Raw genomic sequence first — 22,001 nt, forward strand, 5'->3', positions numbered from 1 at the left:
TTTTTCTGTTCACTTTACTCAGCATCAGTCAGTTCATAAAGGGATTCCTAGGTTTTTCTGAGATCTTCCTTTCATTGTACTTTGGAAAATAATATAATAAATAATTCCAATCCATGATTTGTACATCCAGTCCCCAATTGATGTTAAATTTCAGCTTAATCAATTTTGCCTTACATTCTGTTCTATAGTCTTATAAAGTCTATCTATCCCCATTTTGTGATATGTACACTTTGGATGTGTATACTGTCCATCCTATGCCCTTATTTCAATGATTGACAAATTGTTGATTAGCATAGGGCCCTGAAGCTATTCATTAGAGATTTCCTTTGAAATTGAGATCCAACTATGAATGACTACTCAAGAGGTTCAGCTATTCAACAAGTCTTATAGACCTTCCTAACTAAACAATTATTGACCCTTCAATTTTCTTTAACATTAGGGATTTTGTTGGCTAGTTTGCTAAAATCTATGTAAATAATCTACCTTCCCTTAACATTTCAACCTTATAACATTAGCCAAATAGGCAATGAAATTAGTTTGGCATTTCTATTCTTGATTTTTTCCTCCTTTTTTTTTTTTGAAAAAAACAAACATGATAAGATTTCTACTCTTTATATACTGTGCAGAAAACCTAGGCCTGTAAATACTGTTTTAAAAGAAAGCTATATGTATTTGATTTGGTATATGTTTGTTCATAACAATGCTTTATTGAGACAGCTTTACCAGAAATGTAAAACATTTTAGTTTTTTTGGTAAATGTGTCGCTCTTATTTTTTAGTATGTTCTAAGGCAGTATTTTTGTAATATCAAAACAAAATATTCAAAATATAGAGGTATCTCACATCTCTAATGTACCTTATTTTCTAAAATTTTGTGATCCTATAATTCTTCAACTGTATTTGGTACATAGTAAGTGCTTATTGGTTAATTGATTACTTTTAAGATAAGTTAATGATAATTCCTTCAGGAAATATTTATTAGAAATTATCTTTATGAAAAATGAGATTGTTTAGGATCATCTAGGTAACACAGTGAATAAGTTCTGTAGCTTGCATGACCTGAATTCAAATACAGATTCAGACACTTAACTAGCTATATAATCCAGGGAAAATCACTTAACCTCTGTTTGCCTCAGTTTCCTCAACTATAAAAATGGGAATAATAATAGCATCTACCTCTTATGAGTGCAGTGAAAATCAAATGAGATATTTGTAAAGCACTCAGCACAGTACCTGTCATATTGTAAGAGCTATATAAATGTTAACTGTTATTATCATTATTATGTATTTCATTGACTATAGCTATTGGAACATATCCCATTAGTGTTCAACTTGGAGACCTGCATATCAACTTTTCCCAAGCTAATAGACTAGCACTTAGTTTTAGAAAATAATAAAATAAGCATTGAATATCTTAAATAATCTTAAAGTAACATTGAACTGCCAGAAAAAAACTGTTTATTCCCAGAAAGTTATTATTTACTCATTATATAAGATTAACTTTTTTCTATTAGACTCAAGCATATATATTTTATTTTTGTGAATAAAATCATTAATCCAATTATAGAATATAATCTCTTTAAACATATTTGTGAATTTATATAGATTTTGCCTTATTTTTTCTCATTTTGAAAATATTCATTGTATTATCTCAAAAAAGAAACATGAATTTGTTGATTGTAAGTATACCCTGTGTATACCATACACATGATCAAAGATGAAAAATGGATGCCACTATATGAGTAATCATATATTTTAATTGAACCCAGTTTGGGATTTGTGTGTGTGTATGTGTGTATGTATGTGTAACTGGGGGGTGAGCTGGATAGTACTAAATGATATTTAAAGTCTGTTATAACTTTATAGGCTTTTTAAAATTTATTGTAAGGTTTGTTTCATTTATCCTATTTCTATCCCCAGCATCTAGGACAGTATTGACACATAGTAGATTCTTAATTACTTGTTGATGATTAAATGATTAATGTGGGCATTCTCCTCTATCTTGGCCTTAATGGGAATACAATTTAGTAATCTGAAATTGCTTCAGGGTAGTAGATGATAAGCAAAAAGCTAGCAGGATTAGTTAGTACTTACCACTTTTCTCCATCCTCAGAAAGGGGATTTTTAGGCCATCCTATATTAATTGAAAATTAAAACTGAAAATTTCTATTATCCTTTTCATATAGCATGGACATTTATCAGGAAACTACATGATATCACAGAAAGGTCAGCATAATAAAAAATCAAAAAATAAAGATTATGACGAGTACAGTAACTACAGCGATGACAACTTTGATAACTACAATCAGGAAACAGAAGAAGATTTTGCTGATCAACTTAAACAATATAGACAAGCTAAAGAAACCTCAAATTCTTTAGGATCATCATTTCATAAAGAATCAGGGAAAAAACAGGGAATGAAAGGAGTTCAACCTGGTAAGTACAAAATTGAAACAAAATCTGTCAGAAGAACTTTTTTAATAATAGAATTAAGGATACAGGTCTTTGGCTCCAAACCATATTTGAACTCCCAAGAACATAGTAATGTGTAAAGAGACAGTAGTTTTATGTTTTGTTTTGTTTTTTTCCAGTTAGGAGATGGCTTAATATAATTTTTTAATATGAGTAATTAAATAATGCCACTAGCCTTTCTTTTTTCTTAGTATATATTATTAAATTAATCTGTGCATATGTTTCTAAATAAGAGAATTATCTTTCTTTTTATCTTGTTCATTTATGGAGCATAAAATTAGTATATAATATAATATGAGATTTTTGACCAGTAACTCTTGAATGATAAAAGGAAGAGTTTTGGGGTTTGAACTTGAATTTCATTGCTGTAAGAAACTGATGGTGAGGGAACTCCCCATACTTATGTAGATTTACAACTATTCAGAAATTTACAATCTTAGAGAATAGTCTATAAGTAAGAGTTCACCTTAACTGATAAATCAAAATTCTCCCCTTCCTCAGTTTTATCAGTTATTCCTTTTTTTGTTTTGCTCTGTTCTCTTAATTCTCTTTTCAAAAATGTACTTCTGTTTAACAATAGCAAATGAATATAAAGATTAATTTCTATAAACAACTTTTTTAAATTAGAAAAAAAGTTAAAATTTTTCACTATCCGCTTTTTTTATGTAACAATAATATGATTCTTAAAAAGTTCTGTCAGTTAGATTCTTGTAAATACTATTTTAAATGAACTAAAAAACGTACTATTTTTTTGGTTTCTTTCTTTTTTAAAGATTTTATTTATTTTGAGTTTCACAATTTTTCCCCTAATCTTGATTCCCTCCCCCCAACCCCCCACAGAAGGCAATTTGCCAGTCTTTACATTGTTTGCGTGGTATACATTGATCCAAATTGAATGTGATGAGAGAGAAATCATAACCTTAAGGAAGAAACATAAAGTATAAGAGATAGCAAGATCAGACAATAAGATACCAATTTTTTTTTCTAAATTAAAGGTAATAGTCCTTGGTTTTTGTTCAAACTCCACAGTTCTTTCTCTGCATATAGATGGTATTCTCCATTGCAGAGAGCCACAAATTGTCCTTGATTGTTGCACTGATGGAATGAGCGAGTCCTTCAAGGTTGAACATCACTCCCATGTTGCTGTTAGGGTGTACAGTGTTTTCTGGTTCTGCTCATCTCACTCAGCATCAGTTCATGGAAATCCCTCCAGGCTTCCCTGAATTCCCATGCCTCCTGGTTTCTAATAGAACAATAGTGTTCCATGACATACATATACCACAGTTTGCTAAGCCATTCCCCAATTGAAGGACATTTACTTGATTTCCAATTCTTTGCCACCACAAACAGGGCTGCTATGAATATTTTTGTACAAGTGATGTTTTTACCCTTTTTCATCATCTCTTCAGGGTATAGACCCAGTAGTGGTATTTCTGGATCAAAGGGTATGCACATCTTTGTTGCCCTTTGTGCATAGTTCAAAATTTCTATTCAGAAAGCTTGGATAAGTTCACAGCTCCACCAACAATGTAATAGTGTCCCAGATTTCCCACAACCCTTCCAACAATGATCATTATCCTTTCTAGTCATATTGGCCAGTCTGAGAGGTATGAAGTGGTACCTCAGAGAAGCTTTAATTTGCATTTCTTTGATAAGTAATGATTTAGAGCAGTTTTTCATATGACTATGGATTGCTTTGATCTCATCTGTAAATTGCCTCTGCCTATCCTTTGACCATTTGTCAATTGGGGAATGGCTTTTTTTTAAATTCGACTCAGTTCTCTGTATATTTTAGAAATGAGTCCTTTGTCAGAAACATTAGTTGTAAAGATTGTTTCCCAGTTTGCTACATTTCTTTTGATCTTGGTTACAGTGGTTTTGTCTGTGCAAAAGCTTTTTAATTTAATGTAATAGAAATCATCTAGTTTGTTTTTGGTGATGTTCTCCTTTTCCTTAGTCATAAACTGCTTCCCCTTCCATAGATCTGACAGGTAAACTAGTCCTTGATCTTCCAGTTTGCTTATAGTATTCTTTTTTGTCTAAATCTTGTATCCATTTGGATCTTATCTTGGTATAGGGTGTGAGGTGTTGTTCTAATCTAAGTTTGTTCCATACTAACTTCCAATTTTCCCAGCAGTTTTTATTGAAGAGAAATTTTTTATCCTGAACTCTTTGGGTTTATCAAACAGCAGATTACTATAATTGTTTCCTGCTATTGCACCTAGTCTATTCCACTGGTCCACCACTCTGTTTCTTAGCCAATACCAGACAGTTTTGATGACTGCTACTTTATAATATAATTTTAGATCAGGTAGGATTAAGCCCCCTTCTTTTGCACTTTTTTTCATTAAATCCCTGGAAATTCTTGACTTTTTATTTCTCCATATGAATTTATTTACAACTTTTTCTAACTCATTAAAGTAATTTTTTGGAATTTTGATTGGTAGGGCACTAAACAGGTAGTTTAGTTTTGGTAGAATTGTCGTTTTTATTATATTAGCTCTACCTATCCATGAGCAGTTGATATTTGCCCAGTTATTTAAATCTGATTTAATTTGTGTGAGAAGTGTTTTATAATTATTTTCAAAAAGTTTCTGAGTCTGTCTTGGCAAATAGACTCCCAGGTACTTTATATTGTCTGAGGTTACTTTGAATGGGATTTCTCTTTCTAGCTCTTCCTGCTGTATCTTGCTAGTCATATATAGAAAAGTTGAGGATTTATGAGGGTTTATTTTATATTCTGCAACTGCTAAAATTGCTAATTGTTTCCAGTAGTTTTTTGGATGATTTCTTGGGATTCTGTAGGTATACCATCATATCATCTGCAAAGGAGTGAGAGTTTTGTCTCTTCCTTCCCAACAGAACTTATGATTTTAGGAGACTATTGTAGTTAATCTTATATAAAGAGAATTATTTCCTAGCATGAATTATCACCTTCTAATGTAACTGTTCTGTAAATGTTTTGTTCATCAGTTTTTCTCAAAATAAAGCACCCTTGCATAGTTGCATATATGCAGTATTATAAAAAATTTATTAAAAAATAAATCACAGATTATTTTGTAGATTCTGTTAATAAATTTGAGTGCTTTTTTCTATTACACTTGAAATATATAATTTTTTTTTTTTAGTTGAGCAGAGGAGTAAAAGTTTTAGTGTTTGTCGTGGACGTGGTATTCCGAAGAAAATAAAGCGCAAAGAGCGTGGCAGAGGGAGAGGCAGTAAAGGACCTAATACTTTTTCTGGAACAGATGGCTTTCAAGAGGTAATAAAAATACACATGTTAAAATAAGGAGATACTGGGTTCTTTCCAAAAGCTCTTATTAAATGCAAAATGTTTTAAGTTATGTAGACCATAAATAAAATTAAGAGGAAATTATATTTTAATTTTGTTTCCATCAGATAAAATATTTTGATGGACTTCTAAATTGAAGGGGACATAATACTTCAAAATAAGTCAAATTGAGGGGCTTTGTGATATAGTAGATAGAGGTCACCCTTGAATTAAAAAAAAAAACTGGATTCAAGTCCTATCCCTGGCACATACTGACTGTGGGACTCTGACAAATTACTTAATCTCTCAGTGTTCTAGGCAGCTTTATAAGATATAAATTGCAGTGTAGCTGCTGACTTGCATTGATATAGGAAATTTTCTCACCCAGAACTTCCTTATACTAGTGAAGCCACAGGTTTAGTCCCTTATCCTTATCTTGTATTTAAAATTAACATCTAAAGCACTTTTATCTTGACTTCTTTTCTCAAATAGAATTGGGAAAGACATGTAACTGGAGAATTTCAGTGATGAAATCTAAAAGAGAGTGAGAAAGTATGGATCCCTTTTAGCATCATAATGATAAGCTTCAAATCTGAAAGAGTAGAAACAAGACTTTCCAGCCCCCTGTTATTGTGTCTTTAATATCTTTTTTTCCCCATTAAAATAGCTCAGCTAACATTTAATAGCACTACCAGCATTTAATAGTATTATTTTATGCTTTTGTAAACCAATATTATAGCTGTAAGATAGTAGCCTAAGTTTTTTTTATTTTGCATGCCTCAGATTGAATATGAACAATTTCAGAATAATTTTTAAAATTTTACATTTCTCTCAGAATTTTTTCTTTTCCTAATATTTTTCAGTTATCTATTGTGGAATGTTATTACTTTTTAAAATTTGTTTCAGTTCTTCATAAATTCTGTATGTAAGAATTTTATCTATTCACTATATTCACTATTTTCTTCAGTCTCTTTATTTTTCCAACATTTCTGTTTTGAACAGTGGAAAAAATTAAGGATGATCAGGTATTCTAAGGTGTGAAACTCAAGGTTTCCTTTCCTAAAATAACTATTGAATAGTGGTCAAATGAAGCGCTTGTGAATTCTGACTGTGATGCAATGTAAAGAGTTCCAGATTTCGGGTTAAAAGACTTGAATTTGAATTTGTTCTGCCATTTACTTCCTAAATGTCTTTGGGCAAGTTAGTTAAATTCCCTGAGTTTCAGTTTCCTGGTCTACAAAATGAAGACTAGACTATGTGACCATTAATTCCCTGCCAGCTCTAAATTTCAATCCTATGAATCTCCACAGAAATATAAATCAAAGACCTACATTTTACAAGTAAATAAATAAAGAAGTAGCTTCATACCATAGATATTAATTAGAAAATTTCCAGTTTTCTTACACCCAGAGCCAGAGACTAATCTTAATTGTTTTGAATTCCATGGATAAAAATACATTTTTAGTTAGATGGAGTGATAAATAGCATTAGATTAATTCTAAAAGCCCTTAGTTTAAGTGTTTAGAAAGTTGCTACAATTTTTTGGGGGGGCAGTAAATATATGCTTTTTTCCTAGTGCTGCCATCTCCTGGTAAATTTAGGAACTAAATACAGCTTTAAAGCTAGGTAAAATTAGAGCAAAATTTGATCAAATAGCAAATATTTATTGAGCTCTTACTATCAATTATATCAACAACTTTAATCATGTTTACATTCTTATTATAGAACTGAATCATAAGATATAACAAAAACCAAGCAAATAGGAAGATAGTTCACTGACCCCCCTTCTAAAAGTAAATAAAGAAGTTGGAAGAGTTGTTTAAATAGCCAACATTAATTAAAAAATGTTTTTTGGAATATTTGCTTATCCCACTGATCACCTCATATGATGAGCATAAACAAACAACTATTAAGTTTTTTCAGTGTTATGTGCCAAAGTCCATTATTGAAGATGAAGAAAGAAATTATACATAGAATTTGACAAATTCCTCCAAACCAAGTTACATTTATTAATAACTTGATAATTTCGAAGCATAAGTGGGCACAAGGAATTACAACTGAATAACAGAATAATGGATCATAGAGTATTATAGGTCAAAGGATTATAGCCTGTCAAAAAGTATACTGGATATGTGGAGAGCACTAAATGACAGAATAACAAAAGAAATTTACCAAAGCCTGAGATAAAAAGCAACTGGTTGTAAATGTAACCATCATTTTAGAGTATGTCCACTAAAGTCATCTTCTAGTTAGAGCAAATTCTAGAAAGTGTATGCCAAATTAGAAGTTAATGTAAACATGAGAAGGTACTATGTATTACTTAATACAAGTGAAAAACAATGAAAAATGGAAAGAAGAAAAATGTAAAGACATTGTTTCTAATTATCACTTTTCAGTAAGTTTAACTGATGTAATGCATGAAATACTATAAGGAAAGAGTAAAAAAAAAGCTAAAACTACCTCAACATGCAAAAAACACTTAACCTTTTTGCCTTGTACAGAAATACAGGAACCAAGGGCATATACCTCAATCAACAATCTTAATTATTATATCAAATGACCTCTTTTCAATCTTAATTTTACTTGACTTTTCTGAAGTATATAACACTTTATTGATTACCCTTTAATCTTAGGTACCAGTTCCTCTTCTGATCTTCATGACGCTGCTTTCATTTGGTTCTCCTCCTATCTGTCTGCTAACTCTTCACTTCCTCTGTTGGAAATTAAAGTGCCATATAAACACCTTTAACTAAGGTTGTACCCCCAAGGCTCTGTCCTTGAACTCCTCTCTATACACTTACTGGGTGATAGGTTTAATTATCATTTCTATGAAGATGATGCCTGGATCTTTATATCTAGTACTACCTTCTTCTAAACTCTAGTTTTGCATTGCCAGATATTGGATATTTTTACCTCAGGGTCTTGGGGGCATATCAAATTCAAGATATCTAAAACTAATTACTTCCCTTCCTCTAAACCTACTTTTCTTCCTGACTTCCCAATTTCACTACCATCGAGTCATCCAAGCTTTGTAAACTTGAAGTCATTCTCAGCTTCTTACACTAACTCCCCCATTCAGATCTTCAATTAAAAAAATATTTATTAATGTGTTTCTTTTCTTAATATGTATCTTTTCTGTCTCTGCATCTTCCTTGCAATTTGTCTCTTCCTCCTCCTTTGTCTGCCTCCTGCCTATATTATCACTACCCTAGTTCAGACCCCTATTACCTCTTGCCTGGATTACTACAACCACCTTCTATTTTAGCTCTCTATCTCAAACCTCATCCCACTTCAACCCAACCTCCATCCAAAGCAGGTCACTCAGTCAGTCAGTTCCTGTGTGCTGAGTGGGTAAAAATAAAAAAGATCACACCATCTAATGAGAGAAGAAAACATGCAAAAAGAAGCTAAAATGGGATTCGGTTTGGGGGTATGGGGAGGAAGAATGTCCCCAGCACAGGATGGCCTGAGGAGTCCAGGACAAGGTATGAAACTGGTAGGAAAAGAATAGCTTGGCCTGGGATACCTCTTGAAATGGAGGCAGAAAGTACTGAAGAGCTGTGAAGAGTCCCCACAAGACGGTTTCCCTGTTGGTGAGGTTTCCTAGGGGCATAATCATGAGACAGTCTAATTCAAGAGAATACAGATGGTAGGAAATGAAGAGAAGGCTGGCCTGGAGCCTTTCTTAAATGGGGGTTTTGGAAGGAGCTGCTTGCTCTGCTGTCCAACCCTCTCATCAAATGAGGTCTATGTACAAAAAAGTGATGCAATCTCAAAAAAGATGAATTTCCTTGATGATGAAGTCTGCCCATATCATGTCTAGGATCAAATATAAGCTCCTATTTTCCACTTAATGCTTTTCACAAAGGCTGATCCCAACCTTCTTAAATATTATTCCTTTCCATGTTTCTACAAACTAGCTAGCCTTAATGACTCTTTAGTTGTCCTCTCTGATAATACTTAACCTTCTCTGTGCCTTTACTCTGACTGACCTTTTTACCTGAATTTTCTCCTCCTCACCTCCACCTGTTAGAATAAGCTTTCCCTCAAAGTTCATCTTACCTTGCCCCAATGCTGCAGGAGGCCTTTCTTCATCCTCCCAGCCAAGATTACTTTGTATCTGTTTTGTGGGGATTTTATAAAGTACTTTGTTTCATGGAGGATTTACAAAGTTGCATTTTTACATATTTCCTCATTAGACTATAAGCTCCTTGAGATCAGGGACTGTTTCATTTTTTTTTTAAATTCCTGGTAATTAGCGTAGTACCTAGGAAGTAATAGATACTTAATAAATGCATATTGAATTATTAGTCTGATTTTTCACAACTCCACAGGGATGAATATAAGATTATAAGCAGTACTACTTGTAAAAAACACATAAAAGTTCAGCCCTGGAGTCAAGAGGACCTGAGTTCAAATTTGGTCTCAAACACATAACAATTACCTAGCTGTGTGACCTTGGGCAAGTCGCTTAACCCCACTGCCTTCTAAATAAATAAACACATAAAGTTGTTGAGAAAAAGAGCCTGAAGAGAACTTTAGCTAAGCCAAATTATCCTGAAATCATTTGTAGCTGAAACCAGGAAGACAACAAATTAAACAGTAGAAGATATCTACCACTATATTTGTAGTAATGTAGTCTTACCAGCAACAGTGAAGCTACCATATTTGAATTCTGCCACTTCATCACTTCATGTATGTACAATGTGATGAAGTAGCCATATCATTCAAAAAAAATGAAATTGAGGGGCGGCTAGGTGGCGCAGTGGATAAAGCACCAGCCCTGTAGTCAGGAGTACCTGGGTTCAAATCCGGCCTCAGACAATAATGGCCCAGCTGTGTAGCTTTGGGCAAGCCACTTAACCCCATTTGCCTTGCAAAAAAAAAAAAACCTAAAAAAGAATGAAAAAAAATGAAATTGAGAAGAGAAGCTAGAGCAGACTAAGGACAATGACCAAGATAATATTCTGAAGGCAACAAAATTTTAGACACTTGTGGATCAGTTCTCAAGATAATTCAAAGAAGAGAAGATTACAAAATAATGGAAATGATTATAAACTTTTAAAATGGCAACTTAGAATGACCTATATACCTGCTTTCTCATCTCTATACAATGTGGTCTTTTCAAGCATTGAGTATCTCCTTGATGAAAAGCATAAGAAGAAAATGAGCAGGTTTGGAAGGGAATATTTTATAGCAGAAAATCAACTGATTGATAGGTGTAGAGAATAGAGAATAGTATTGAGGTTGAAGGTAACATTTGACAAGAAATCCACAAGGGCTTTCTTCTGCAAGATGCCTCTTTCAATATGCACCTGTACTTATGTAAGACTTCATAGTGGACATAACTTGGGAAATAACTTTGTTCAGTGATCATTTTAATAATTTATCAATCAGTAACAAATATTTAATAATTTTTATTATGTGCCAGATACTGTACAAAGTGTATTAGATGTGGAGATATGTTTTTTCTCCACATCATGGATAATGTACAATATAGAGTCATTAATAAAGATATTTAGGCATTAAATTTTTTATAGATGAGTAAACTGAGTTTCAGTGATGTGAAGTGACTTACCCCTCATATCATAAATAACTAATAAGTACCAAAGCTAAGGTGTTATCCTCCAACTTCAATTCCAACATTCAACATTAAATAGTTTCCCTTACAAAAATTTTTGCTCCTTAATCACAGATAACATCCTGCTATTTGCACTGTTCCCCTAAATGCCCCAAAGCCTTTCTCAGTGAAATCCACAATAATGTAATTAACCTAGCTTTCCAAATTGGAAAAATACAAATGGCTTAAATTGATACAAATAAAATCATATATGCGTATAATTATGACATATAGCCATATGATATATCAATATGATAAGTGATTTGGTTGCATAATGAACTGGGAGGAATAAAAGTGATAAGTTGAACTGAATTCCATTTGAAAATGGTTACTGCTTTCATTCTTAAGTTGCTAAGTGCTTCCAAGGCCATCTCTTTAACAACAGTACTCTAGCAATATTACTATACTATTGTAAACCATGAAAAAACAGAATCTCAGGACTACTACGATTTCTACAACCCAAATAACTATAGATATACACATAATGAGTATTAGTTGGCTTTGAAGTATATTAATGATGATGTGCTCAAAAATAATAGTATTTATATAGCAAAGTGCTTTACATTGTTCTCTCATTTGATCCTCACTACAACCTTTTGAGGCAGGTGCTATTCTATCCTCTAGTAGCATAAGAGTCAACTCAGTTAATATGCACTTAGTCTTTACTAAGTGCCAGACATTGTGCCAAGCACAGAGAAAGTGGCCATGTCTTAATTGATTCTTGAAAGAGAGTAAAAAAAAAAATAAGAGGAAAGAACTACAGTGGTTGAATTAGGTCATTTTTGGAGGATTCTAATAAAATCATGAATAAAAATCAAATGGAATAAGAAGGTATAGAGTAGTTTCAGAATGCATTGGAAAAAAGTACCAGTACTGATAAAATCAACAACCCATCAAATTATGAGAGTTCTAAAAATATTAACTCTATTAAAATTAAGAAAATTACGAGAGACTTCTTATATGGAATCAGAATTTCCCATGCTGATGACTTTTGTTTCACAATTCATACATAGCAAAGAATTCTAAAAATTGAACTCTTACTGCTTTCTTAGATGATATAGATATAAATATTTTCTAAAAAATAAAATATAATAACTGTCAACATGTAATTTAGCTTTAAGTGGAATTTTTTTATTATAGGATGGTAAACCTGTGAAAAAGTGGGTGAATATGAGTCAAGAGTTCATAAACCAGCATACAGTGGAACACAAAGGAAAACAGATTTGTAAATATTTTCTTGAGGGGAGATGTATTAAGGTAAATATTTCATTTAAAATATTTAGATTTTTGTTTAAATTTTTGCATAGTTATTAAATTTTAAAAATATTATTTTGCCATTCTTTCATTTTATTCTAATGGATGTTTTCCAATAGGGAATTTTTAGCAGCTATTGTTTTATGTTACAGTAAAACTAATTAACCTTTCACAATGCTAAAACTTATATGAAATACTATATGTTGTTTTTCATATATATAATTTGCAAAAAGTAGGTAAGGCTGTTTATGGAAGTTTAGCCTTATAACAAATTGACTGTCACATATCCTTTTTGAACCAACTTTTTCCTTTTTTTCTTAAATTGAAGATAATAAGCTTTGATCTTCATTTAAACTCCACAGTTCCTTCTATGGATATGGATGATATTTTCCATACCAAGTTTTTAAAAACTATCTTTGATTATTGCTGAAATTAACAAGTTCATCATAGTTGATCATCACCCCATGTTGTTATTAGTGTCTATAGCATTCTTCTGGTTCAGCTTATTTCTCTCAGCATCAATTCATGCAAGTCTTTCCAGTCATTTCTGAAATCCTATCCCTCATGATTTCTTGTAGAATATTAATGTTCTATCACATACATATACCACAGTTTGTTCAGCCATTCCCTAAATGATGGACATCTCCTCAATTTCCATTTCTTTGCCATTGCAAACAGAGCTGCTATGAATATTTTTATACATATGAAATTTTTACCCTTTTACATGATCTCTTCAGGATACAAACCCAGTTGTGGTATTGCTGGGTCAAAAGGTATGCACAGTTTTATTGCCCTTTGAGCATAATTGAATCACCTTTTTGTACTATTTTGTATTATTAGTAAATTTAATTATTGGAATAATATTGAGATTTTATTATAATGTCATAATTAAGGTACTCAGGTTTCAAAATTATTTTTTCTTTCTCTTTTGTACAGGGAGACCAATGTAAATTTGATCATGATGCAGAGTTGGAGAAAAAAAAGGAGATCTGCAAGTTTTATATACAAGGATATTGCACTAAAGGAGAGAATTGCATTTATATGCATAATATCCTTTGCTGAAAAGAGAAAACTAAAAAGATTAAGGATAGACTCAGGGGGACAGCAACAGCCTTTTAAAAAACTTTGTTATTGGATGCAGCTAACAATGATTTGATTCCAGGTTTGGAAAGGATATACTTTATAAACCCAATTTAATTTCTATTTAATTGAATATTTTGAATTTCAAAAATAGAATTTATTAGAGAAAAGAAGGAATTTTTCAGAGAAAACTAATAAAGACTTTTCAGCTCTGAATCTCTGATTCCTCAAATCCTTTCTATTTATAGTAGGATCAAGGTAAAGTTTTGGTGGAAGCTTTGTGTTTGTATCAGAAAAAGTTGACCCAATTTTTGTTGTATAACTTTAATTATAACATATTGAACTCCTTCAGTTTTACATAAATTGAAGGTATTTATGAAAAGCTTACTTTTGGTATATAAGGAAACTTTGTGTTATTATGGAAAATAACATTCAACACTCAAGTTTCTAACCTGTGTTGAGTTTAAAAAGATATTTTCTAGTCACACCAATAAAATGAATGTGAGAAAAAAATTTATTTTGAAAGTTTTTGTTAATTACTTAATGATTGAGAAAGTTACTTCATGAAATGCTATATTCATAAATATTGCATATGTATACACACACACAGAGTATTATGAGTCATGGTATAGCCAATAAAAGCTCACAAAAATGTAGTTTTAGTTTTTGCAAGGCAATGGGGTTAAGTGGATTGCCCAAGGCCACACAGCTGGGTAATTATTAAGTGTCTGAGATCGGATTTGAACTCAGGTACTCCTGATTCCAGGGCCGGTGCTCTAACCACTGTACCACCTAGTCGCCCCCATAATGTAGTTTTTCAGTACTTTATTTTAGAAGTATAAAATTTGAGTTAAATATTTCATATAGATAAATATATATATATATATATATATATACATATTTATCTTTTCTCAAAAATACTTAAACTAAGAAAGGTTTACGATACAAGTTCAAATTCTGTTTTTACTACTTAATTATCTGTATGACCTTGACCAAATCAGTAACTTCTCATTTTCAGACTCCTGCTATATTAAACAATGAAATAATAATATCTCCTCTACCTATTTTGTTGTTGTGGGGTTAAATAAGGAAAAACTCAAAACATAAATACTTCAAAATAGTACTCAAATATATAATATTGTAATTTCAGAAAAATAAATACACAGGAATAAGATGTCTTCTTACATCAGTAAAATGGTCTTAAAATATTACTACATTTTAACACTTTAACTTGATGTCTTCCTTAATATTATTTTTACATGAATTTCCTTGCAAATTTTATCACACAGGAGCAAAATGTTATCAAGGAGATAAATGTAAATTTTCCCATGCTCCTCTCACTAAAGAAACAAAAGAACTTCTGGACAAAGTAAGTAGTATACACATATGGTAATTCCTGGTATAATACCATATTGATTGATTTGACTGAAATTCTTACTTTTTAAATTTCATCTTTTTTATAAAGTGATTAGTCAAACAAGCACTTAAGATAATGCATTCTGTACAACAAAATTGACATGTTAGCAACACAAAAGTATAGTTTTAATTAGGTGGGAAATTTTTTTGGCTAAGATTGTGATTTGTGTGTTTTATTTATCTCATTAAAATGAATTTACCTATCTGTATTTTTTTGCTTATCGCATTCACATTATCTACTAATAATTTTTCCCTTACTCCTGCAGAGTATTTTTTTTTATTCTTCCTTGATTCACTCTCTTCTGCATACTTGGAAATAAGCTGGACCTTCTGTTTTGTTTTTTTGTTTTTGTTTTTGCAAGGCAACAAGGTTAAGTGACTTAACCAAAGTCACATAGCTAGGTAATTATTAAGTTTTTGAGACCTGATTTGAACTCAGGTCCTCCTGACTCTAGGGCCAGTGTTCTATCCACCATACCACCTAGCTGCCCCTAAACTGGACCTTCTTAAAAATATTCCCAGCAGCTCCACTCTCCTCATTCCCAGCCTCCTATTTACCAAGCTTCCTTAAACCTTCTATATAGCTTCACCTGTTCTTTTCTCCTTTTCTTCAGTTTCTAAGAAAAAAAAACAGTCCTTCTCCTTGCCATGATCATCTATCATTTATGCCCTTAATCTTATTCCTTCTCATCTTTAGGAACTTGATCACAGATCATTCCCTCCTTTTTCATCTTCAATCTCATCTACTGACTCCTTCCTTGATTCCTGACATACCTCAGTATCTTCCATCTTTAAAAAAGTTTTCAATTTACCCTACCATCCCCTTAAAACTATCATCTTAGGGGCATCTAGGTGGCACGGTGGATAAAGCACTGGCCCTGGAGTCAGGAGGACTTGAGTTTAAATGTGACCTCAGACACTTGGTAATTACCTAGCTATGAGACCTTGGGCAAGTCAATTAAGCCCATTGCCTTGCAAAAACAAACAAAAAAAAACCTGTCATCTTAAATCTCTTTTCCCTTTCAGTACCATATTCTTTAATGATCTCTAAGTTGTCATATCCAGTGTTCTTTTCTCAGTTCTCATTCTCCTTTACTTCTCTACAGCATTTGACACTGTTGATAATTCTCTCCTTGATATTATTTTCACCTTAGGTTTTCAGGACACCATTTTCCCTTATTTTTTTTCTACCTTTCTGTTGCCTCCTTCTGTTTCCTTTGCTGAATTCTCATTTAGCTCACACCCTGTAACCTTAGGTTTTTCCACAAGGCTCAGTCCTGGGCTCTTCTTTTTTATCTCTATATAACTTAATTTGATGTTCATCAGTTTACATATCTTTAATTACCATCTCTATGCTGATGATTCTCAAATCTATCCTTCTTCAACTTGTCTGCTGATTTCAATCTCATATCTCTGTTTCTTAGACTTCTCAAACTGGATGTTCAGTAAGATATCTTAAGCTGAATGTGTCATTATTGCTCTAACTAAACTCTCCCTCCTACCTACCGGTCCTTAATCTCATAACCTAGGTGTTATCCTAGATTCTTCATTATCTCTTTCCCTGCATAATTGGGCTGTTTCAAGTTCACTCTTTGCAGCATCTCTCAAATATGCCCCTCTGATTTTGCCACCAGTCTAGAACAGACTCTCAGCACCTGCCTAGTGGTCTGCCTAATCTTTCACCATCCCCAATCCACCCTTCTATTCAACCACTGAAGTTATTTTCCTAAAAAAAAAAGTCTGACTATGTCGTCCCCCTCTTAAATAAACTCCAATGTCTCTCTATTGCCTCCAGGATCAGATGTAAAGTTCTCTGCTTGACATGCAAAGCCCTTCATAATCTAACTTCCTCCTCGCCATGTACTCTTCAATCCAGTGACTCTGGCCTCCTGCTTAGTGTACCAACAAAAAACCCCACCTCTCACCTTGGATTGTCTCCCATGCCTGGAATTTCTTCCTCCTCCTTCTCTCTGAGGCCTGCTGACTTCCCTGGCTTCCTTTAAGACCTAGATAAAATCCTATCTTTTACTGACCTTCCCAGCCCTTCTTAATTCTGGTGCCTCCCCTCTATAGTATCTACTTGTATATAATTTGCTTTGAATACATTTTCTTGTTGTCGCCTCCATTGGATTGTGAACCACCCCCACCCTCCATTGGACTGAAAGCAGAAATTCTTTTTGTTTCTTTTTGTAACACCAGTGCTTAGCACAGCACCTGCCACCCAGTAGTGCTTAATAAATGTTTACTGATTGATTGATATTCATGGGGAAAGACCACATATATTGTCTTCACATTTTTACCATCTACTCACTAATCAGCATTTTGTTATCTAGTTTCTGATTCCACTACTTTATGGAACTCTCTCAGAAGTTCTCTGAGACCTCTTAACTACTAGATCTATTGGACTCTTCTGGCTCTCATATCCCCTAGATCCCTACAAGTTTCTGACATAGTTAAGCATCACTTTTTCCAGAGCCCTGTTTCCTCACTTGGTTTCCATAAAATTGATCCCTCCATTTATTTCCTTTCATTCTCCTTTTTTCTTAGTCAGTACCCATCTTTTAAATGTATATACCCCCCCCCAACTGTCCTGAACTCCTTTCCTTTCATAAAACCTTTTGTTAATGATCTCACCCATTCCCATTGGTGATCATCTCTACAAAAAATGATTTCTAGATTTTTGTGTCCAAGTCTGATCTTTCCTAAATTCCAAACCTTTATCACAGGATATTTTCTCTTGCATTTCCCTTTGACATTTCAAACTCAACATTTCTAAAATAGAACTTGATAGCTTCCTTCTATAAATCCACTCTACCTCCCAGTTATTTCTTTTGTATGTCGACATCTTCCTAATCATCTAATTTCATTCTGATGAAATTATCCTAGTTTCTTTCTTTTTTCTCAAATCCCCACATTCAGTCACTTGTCATATGCTATTTATTTTTCAACTCAACTCTCACAGTTAATTCATTGTAATTCGACCCCCCATTTATTATTTGACACAGATGTCTTCATTCATGTGGCTGTAAAACATGTTTAGGCCCTTATCACTTCATGCCCTATCACATCATGACTATTTTAAAGCTTCCTAATTAGTCTTTCATTTTCTAATTCATCATCCACAAAGTTGCCAAAATAATTTTTCTAAGGTACAAGTTTGACCATGTCATCAGCCCCTGTTCCTAAACTCTCTAATGCCTTTAGGCTAAAATAACAAATTCTTCATCCTGGATTTTAAGGCTCCCTATAATATAGCTCCAGAGTCCTTTCCATTCTTTAATCTCTTTCTTTCATGTATACTCTAGTCAAATTAGACTGGCTTTTACCTGAACCTGACATTCTCTCTTTCTCCTTTGTTCTTTTACAAAGGTTGTTTCCATCCCTGAAATGTACTCCCTTCTTATCTCTTCTTTCCAAATCATTAAATTCCTTTTAATGATTAAGCTGATTAAGAACAGTTTAGGTGTCACTTTTTCATGAAGTACTTTTCTCATTCCCTATTGGGCTCTTTATTCTTAAATAACTTTGTATTTATTTATTTTTGTATAAGTTGTATTCCTCTAGTAAACTGTAAGTTCTTTATACAAGAACTCTTTTTGTCATTATGTTTTGTCATTTTATCAAAATACCTTGCACAGAGTAGATATTTAATGAATATTTAATCAGTTAAATTGAATTTGATTTGTTAATAATAGTTAATTGTTTTGTTAATAGGTTAACACAAACTCTTAATTTCTTTAAGAAAATTCTTAAAAATTAAAAATTGATTCCCTTAGGAAATTCTTTTAATGAAAGGAAGAAACTGTTGGAAATTTCTAGTTCTTCACTGAATTTCATAGTTTTGTACAGATTGTATGCTTGAGATATGTCATTTTAGTCCTCAGTCCTCTGGTGCAAGCAAATTTAATTATTCATTATGGATACATGATTTTAAGAATTACCATCATCATGACTGGTTTTGTGATGATGAACCTTAATTTCTTTTCTGCAAAAATGAAAGTAATAGAATATTCACTATTGTTTCATTGGTTAAGGAGAAACACTTATTTGTGTGCAATATTACCATGATCATGACTCAGAGTTCCATTGATTTGTACATTAATGAGGCAGTTAATGAAAAAAACCCTGATATTTTTAAGTAATTATATAAGTAGGGGTCTAAATAATGTCAAGCTTCTGGAATTTAAAAACAAATTGAAATGGGCAATTATTTAATAAATATTTGACATATTATTTCTGCCAATATATGATAAATACTATGAACAGGATATTATGCCAGGTCCTGGGGATAGAGTGATAGATTTGACATAAGTCCCACTCTCAAATTACTTATAATCCAATGGAATAAAAAGCAAGTATGCAAATAAATGTAATACCTTGATAAGCAACATAATTGCAAAGCCCATGCAAAATACATTAAGAAATTTGAAGAGAGAGGAGGGTTAGGGAAGTCAGCAAAGGCTTCAAGTAGCAGGGGGTATCTAAGCTGGATCTTGAAGAAGAGGAAGGACTTTAAAAGTTGGAAGCAGAAACTAGCAAAGCTATGGAGATGGAAGATGAAGAATACAAACAGGAGAGAGCAGGGTAATCCTAGTCAGTTGGCATGTAAAAGATAGAAAGGATGCCAATATGAGATAATACTGGACAGATGGTTTTGAAGTAGATTGTAGAAGGCATTGTATTCTAGTCTCATTAGTTTATGCTTTATTAATTAGTAGGGAACCATTGAAAATTTTTTAATAAAATTCATTAAAATTGAATGTGTCAGATGGATTGTAGAAAGGATAGAACAGAGACAGGAAGATTTGTTAAGAGGCTATTGCACAGGGCGGCTAGGAGGTGCAGTGGATAGAGCACCTGCCCTGGAGTCAGGAGTACCTGAGTTCAAATCCAGCCTCAGATAATTACCTAGCTGTGTGGGCTTGGGCAAGCCACTTAACCCCATTGCTTTGCAAAAACCTTTAAAAAAAAAAAAAGGCTATTGCACTAGTAGAAGTAAACCACCCAAACAAGAGTTGAATGTAGTAAGAGTGGAAATGGAAAGACCAGCTATAAGAGAAATTGAATAAGTAGGATTGATAAGATTTGGACATGTGAATTGAGAGAGAAGAAAGAACCAAAGACAATTCTAAAATTATATTAGGAAAGTAAAGGCAGCAGGGCCAGAAATGGAAAAATTAGAGGGAGGATCGTAGGGAGAAAAGTAATGAGTTTAGGGAGGAAAATAATGAGTTCTGTTTTAGACATATTATTTTAAGTGCAAATGGGCCATAGAGAGGGAAGTATACAAAAGGCAATTAAAAATAAGATTTTGACTCTGGGGAGAATTTGAGAAGTGAAAATTTAGATTTAGGAGTCATTTCCTTGAAAGGTTATCATTAAAAACTATGGGAGATTGTAATAGAGAGAAAAGTACAGTAAGTATTTTAAGGAAATTTCATATTTTAAGGAGTGAGAGGAGGGGTGGGGATCCAGCAAAAGAGGGAAAAAAAGTATTTAAAAATGCAAATTAATCCTGAAAGTAAGTTTCAAGGAAGCCAATAGAAGAAAAGGCTATCAAGGTGATAGCATGGTCCAAAGAGTTATATGATACAGAATTCAAAAAAGGAATTTAGTGACTTTGAGAGAGGTCAGTAGGATTGAGTCAGTGGTAGAGATAGCAAATGAGATCTTCTTTACAGGAGATTGAAAGAGATAATAGGGGAAACAGTAGAAAATTAAATTTTTTATTTTTGTTTAGAATAATGGAGCTATCTAAACATTTGTAGACTAAGAGGAAAGACTCAAGGGAGAGGGAGTGGAGCAATTTAAGATGATAATATATTTAGTATGAATAATGCAGCATTGGAAATTATTCAGATAATTTGTTCATGATAAAAATCAGTTGCACAAAAATGATGATGTAATTTTCTTTTAGGTTCTGAATACTGAAGAGGAACCACAAAATGAAGATGAAAGAGAGTTAGAAGAACTTCGAAGGCGTGGTATTGCTCCTCTCCCTAAACCACCTCCAGGAGTTGGCCTTTTGCCAACCCCACCAGAACATTTTTCATTTTCAGAATCAGAAGATAATTTTCAGACAGATCTTTCTGATGAATTTAAGAAAATTCCATCTCTTTTTGAAATAGTTGTAAAACCTACTGTGGATTTAGCACACAAGATTGGAAAGAAGTAAGTCAGAATTCCAGTGATAGCAAATTTTTTTGCTTTCAAAGGTCTGATTCTTAAGTAGAATGAAACCTTTTCTCTGCTCTCCACATGATCCCTATACCTAATAGTTCACTAATTGAGCAAATATTAAATTGTTATTTGCTAGTTTAATTTTTTCATTTTAGCTAGATTTAATTTTTTTACTTAAATGAATAATTTCTTCCTTTTGTTTTCAGCTTTGAATTTGTTTTTCCCAGTCTTCCCTTAAACTGTTTCTTCCATAATTTTTATGTACAAGTACTAACTTAGAAGATACCAAAAATTTTAGCATGGAGATAAAGCCTCTTTTTTCATGAACTTGCAACTGTGCCTTTCCAAGGTCTGGCAATATGAAGGGTAGCTAATGATACCATCTTTTCCTTTTCTTTCAATCTTCCCCACCTCAAGGCATTATCTAACAGCCTAGCAACTTGCCTAAATCTGAATTGTTTCTTACACCATTATTTACACTTCTCCACTGTGGTACCAGTAAAGTGTTTGTCACTGCCCTTAGAAGTTGCACAACTAAAGAACCTCTGAAAATAACAATTTTTTAATCACTGCTTCAGAGCACTGAATTTGGATTCAAAGAATTTAGATTCATATTTTGGCTCTGGCAATTACCTCTCTGAGCCTCAGTTTCTTCATTTATAAAATGTCAGTAATGGTATTTTGGCTACCTACCTACCTACAATAGCAT

The 22,001-nt window shown here is 32.8% G+C and overlaps 1 protein-coding gene across 1 annotated transcript in view; it reads left to right on the forward strand.

Moving 5' to 3' along the window:
- ZC3H6 (zinc finger CCCH-type containing 6) overlaps nt 1–22,001 on the forward strand; it is a 77,997-nt gene that overhangs the window by 32,047 nt on the left and 23,949 nt on the right. Inside the window, exons 4-9 of the mRNA XM_074209286.1 lie at nt 2,186–2,435; nt 5,600–5,733; nt 12,503–12,619; nt 13,553–13,664; nt 14,956–15,065; nt 21,030–21,283. Of these exons, the coding sequence (XP_074065387.1) occupies nt 2,186–2,435; nt 5,600–5,733; nt 12,503–12,619; nt 13,553–13,664; nt 14,956–15,065; nt 21,030–21,283 (977 nt within the window). The remainder of the gene's footprint in view (nt 1–2,185; nt 2,436–5,599; nt 5,734–12,502; nt 12,620–13,552; nt 13,665–14,955; nt 15,066–21,029; nt 21,284–22,001) is intronic.

This window comes from Macrotis lagotis, chromosome 1 (genome assembly GCF_037893015.1).
Source record: "Macrotis lagotis isolate mMagLag1 chromosome 1, bilby.v1.9.chrom.fasta, whole genome shotgun sequence".
Classification (NCBI taxonomy): domain Eukaryota; kingdom Metazoa; phylum Chordata; class Mammalia; order Peramelemorphia; family Peramelidae; genus Macrotis; species Macrotis lagotis.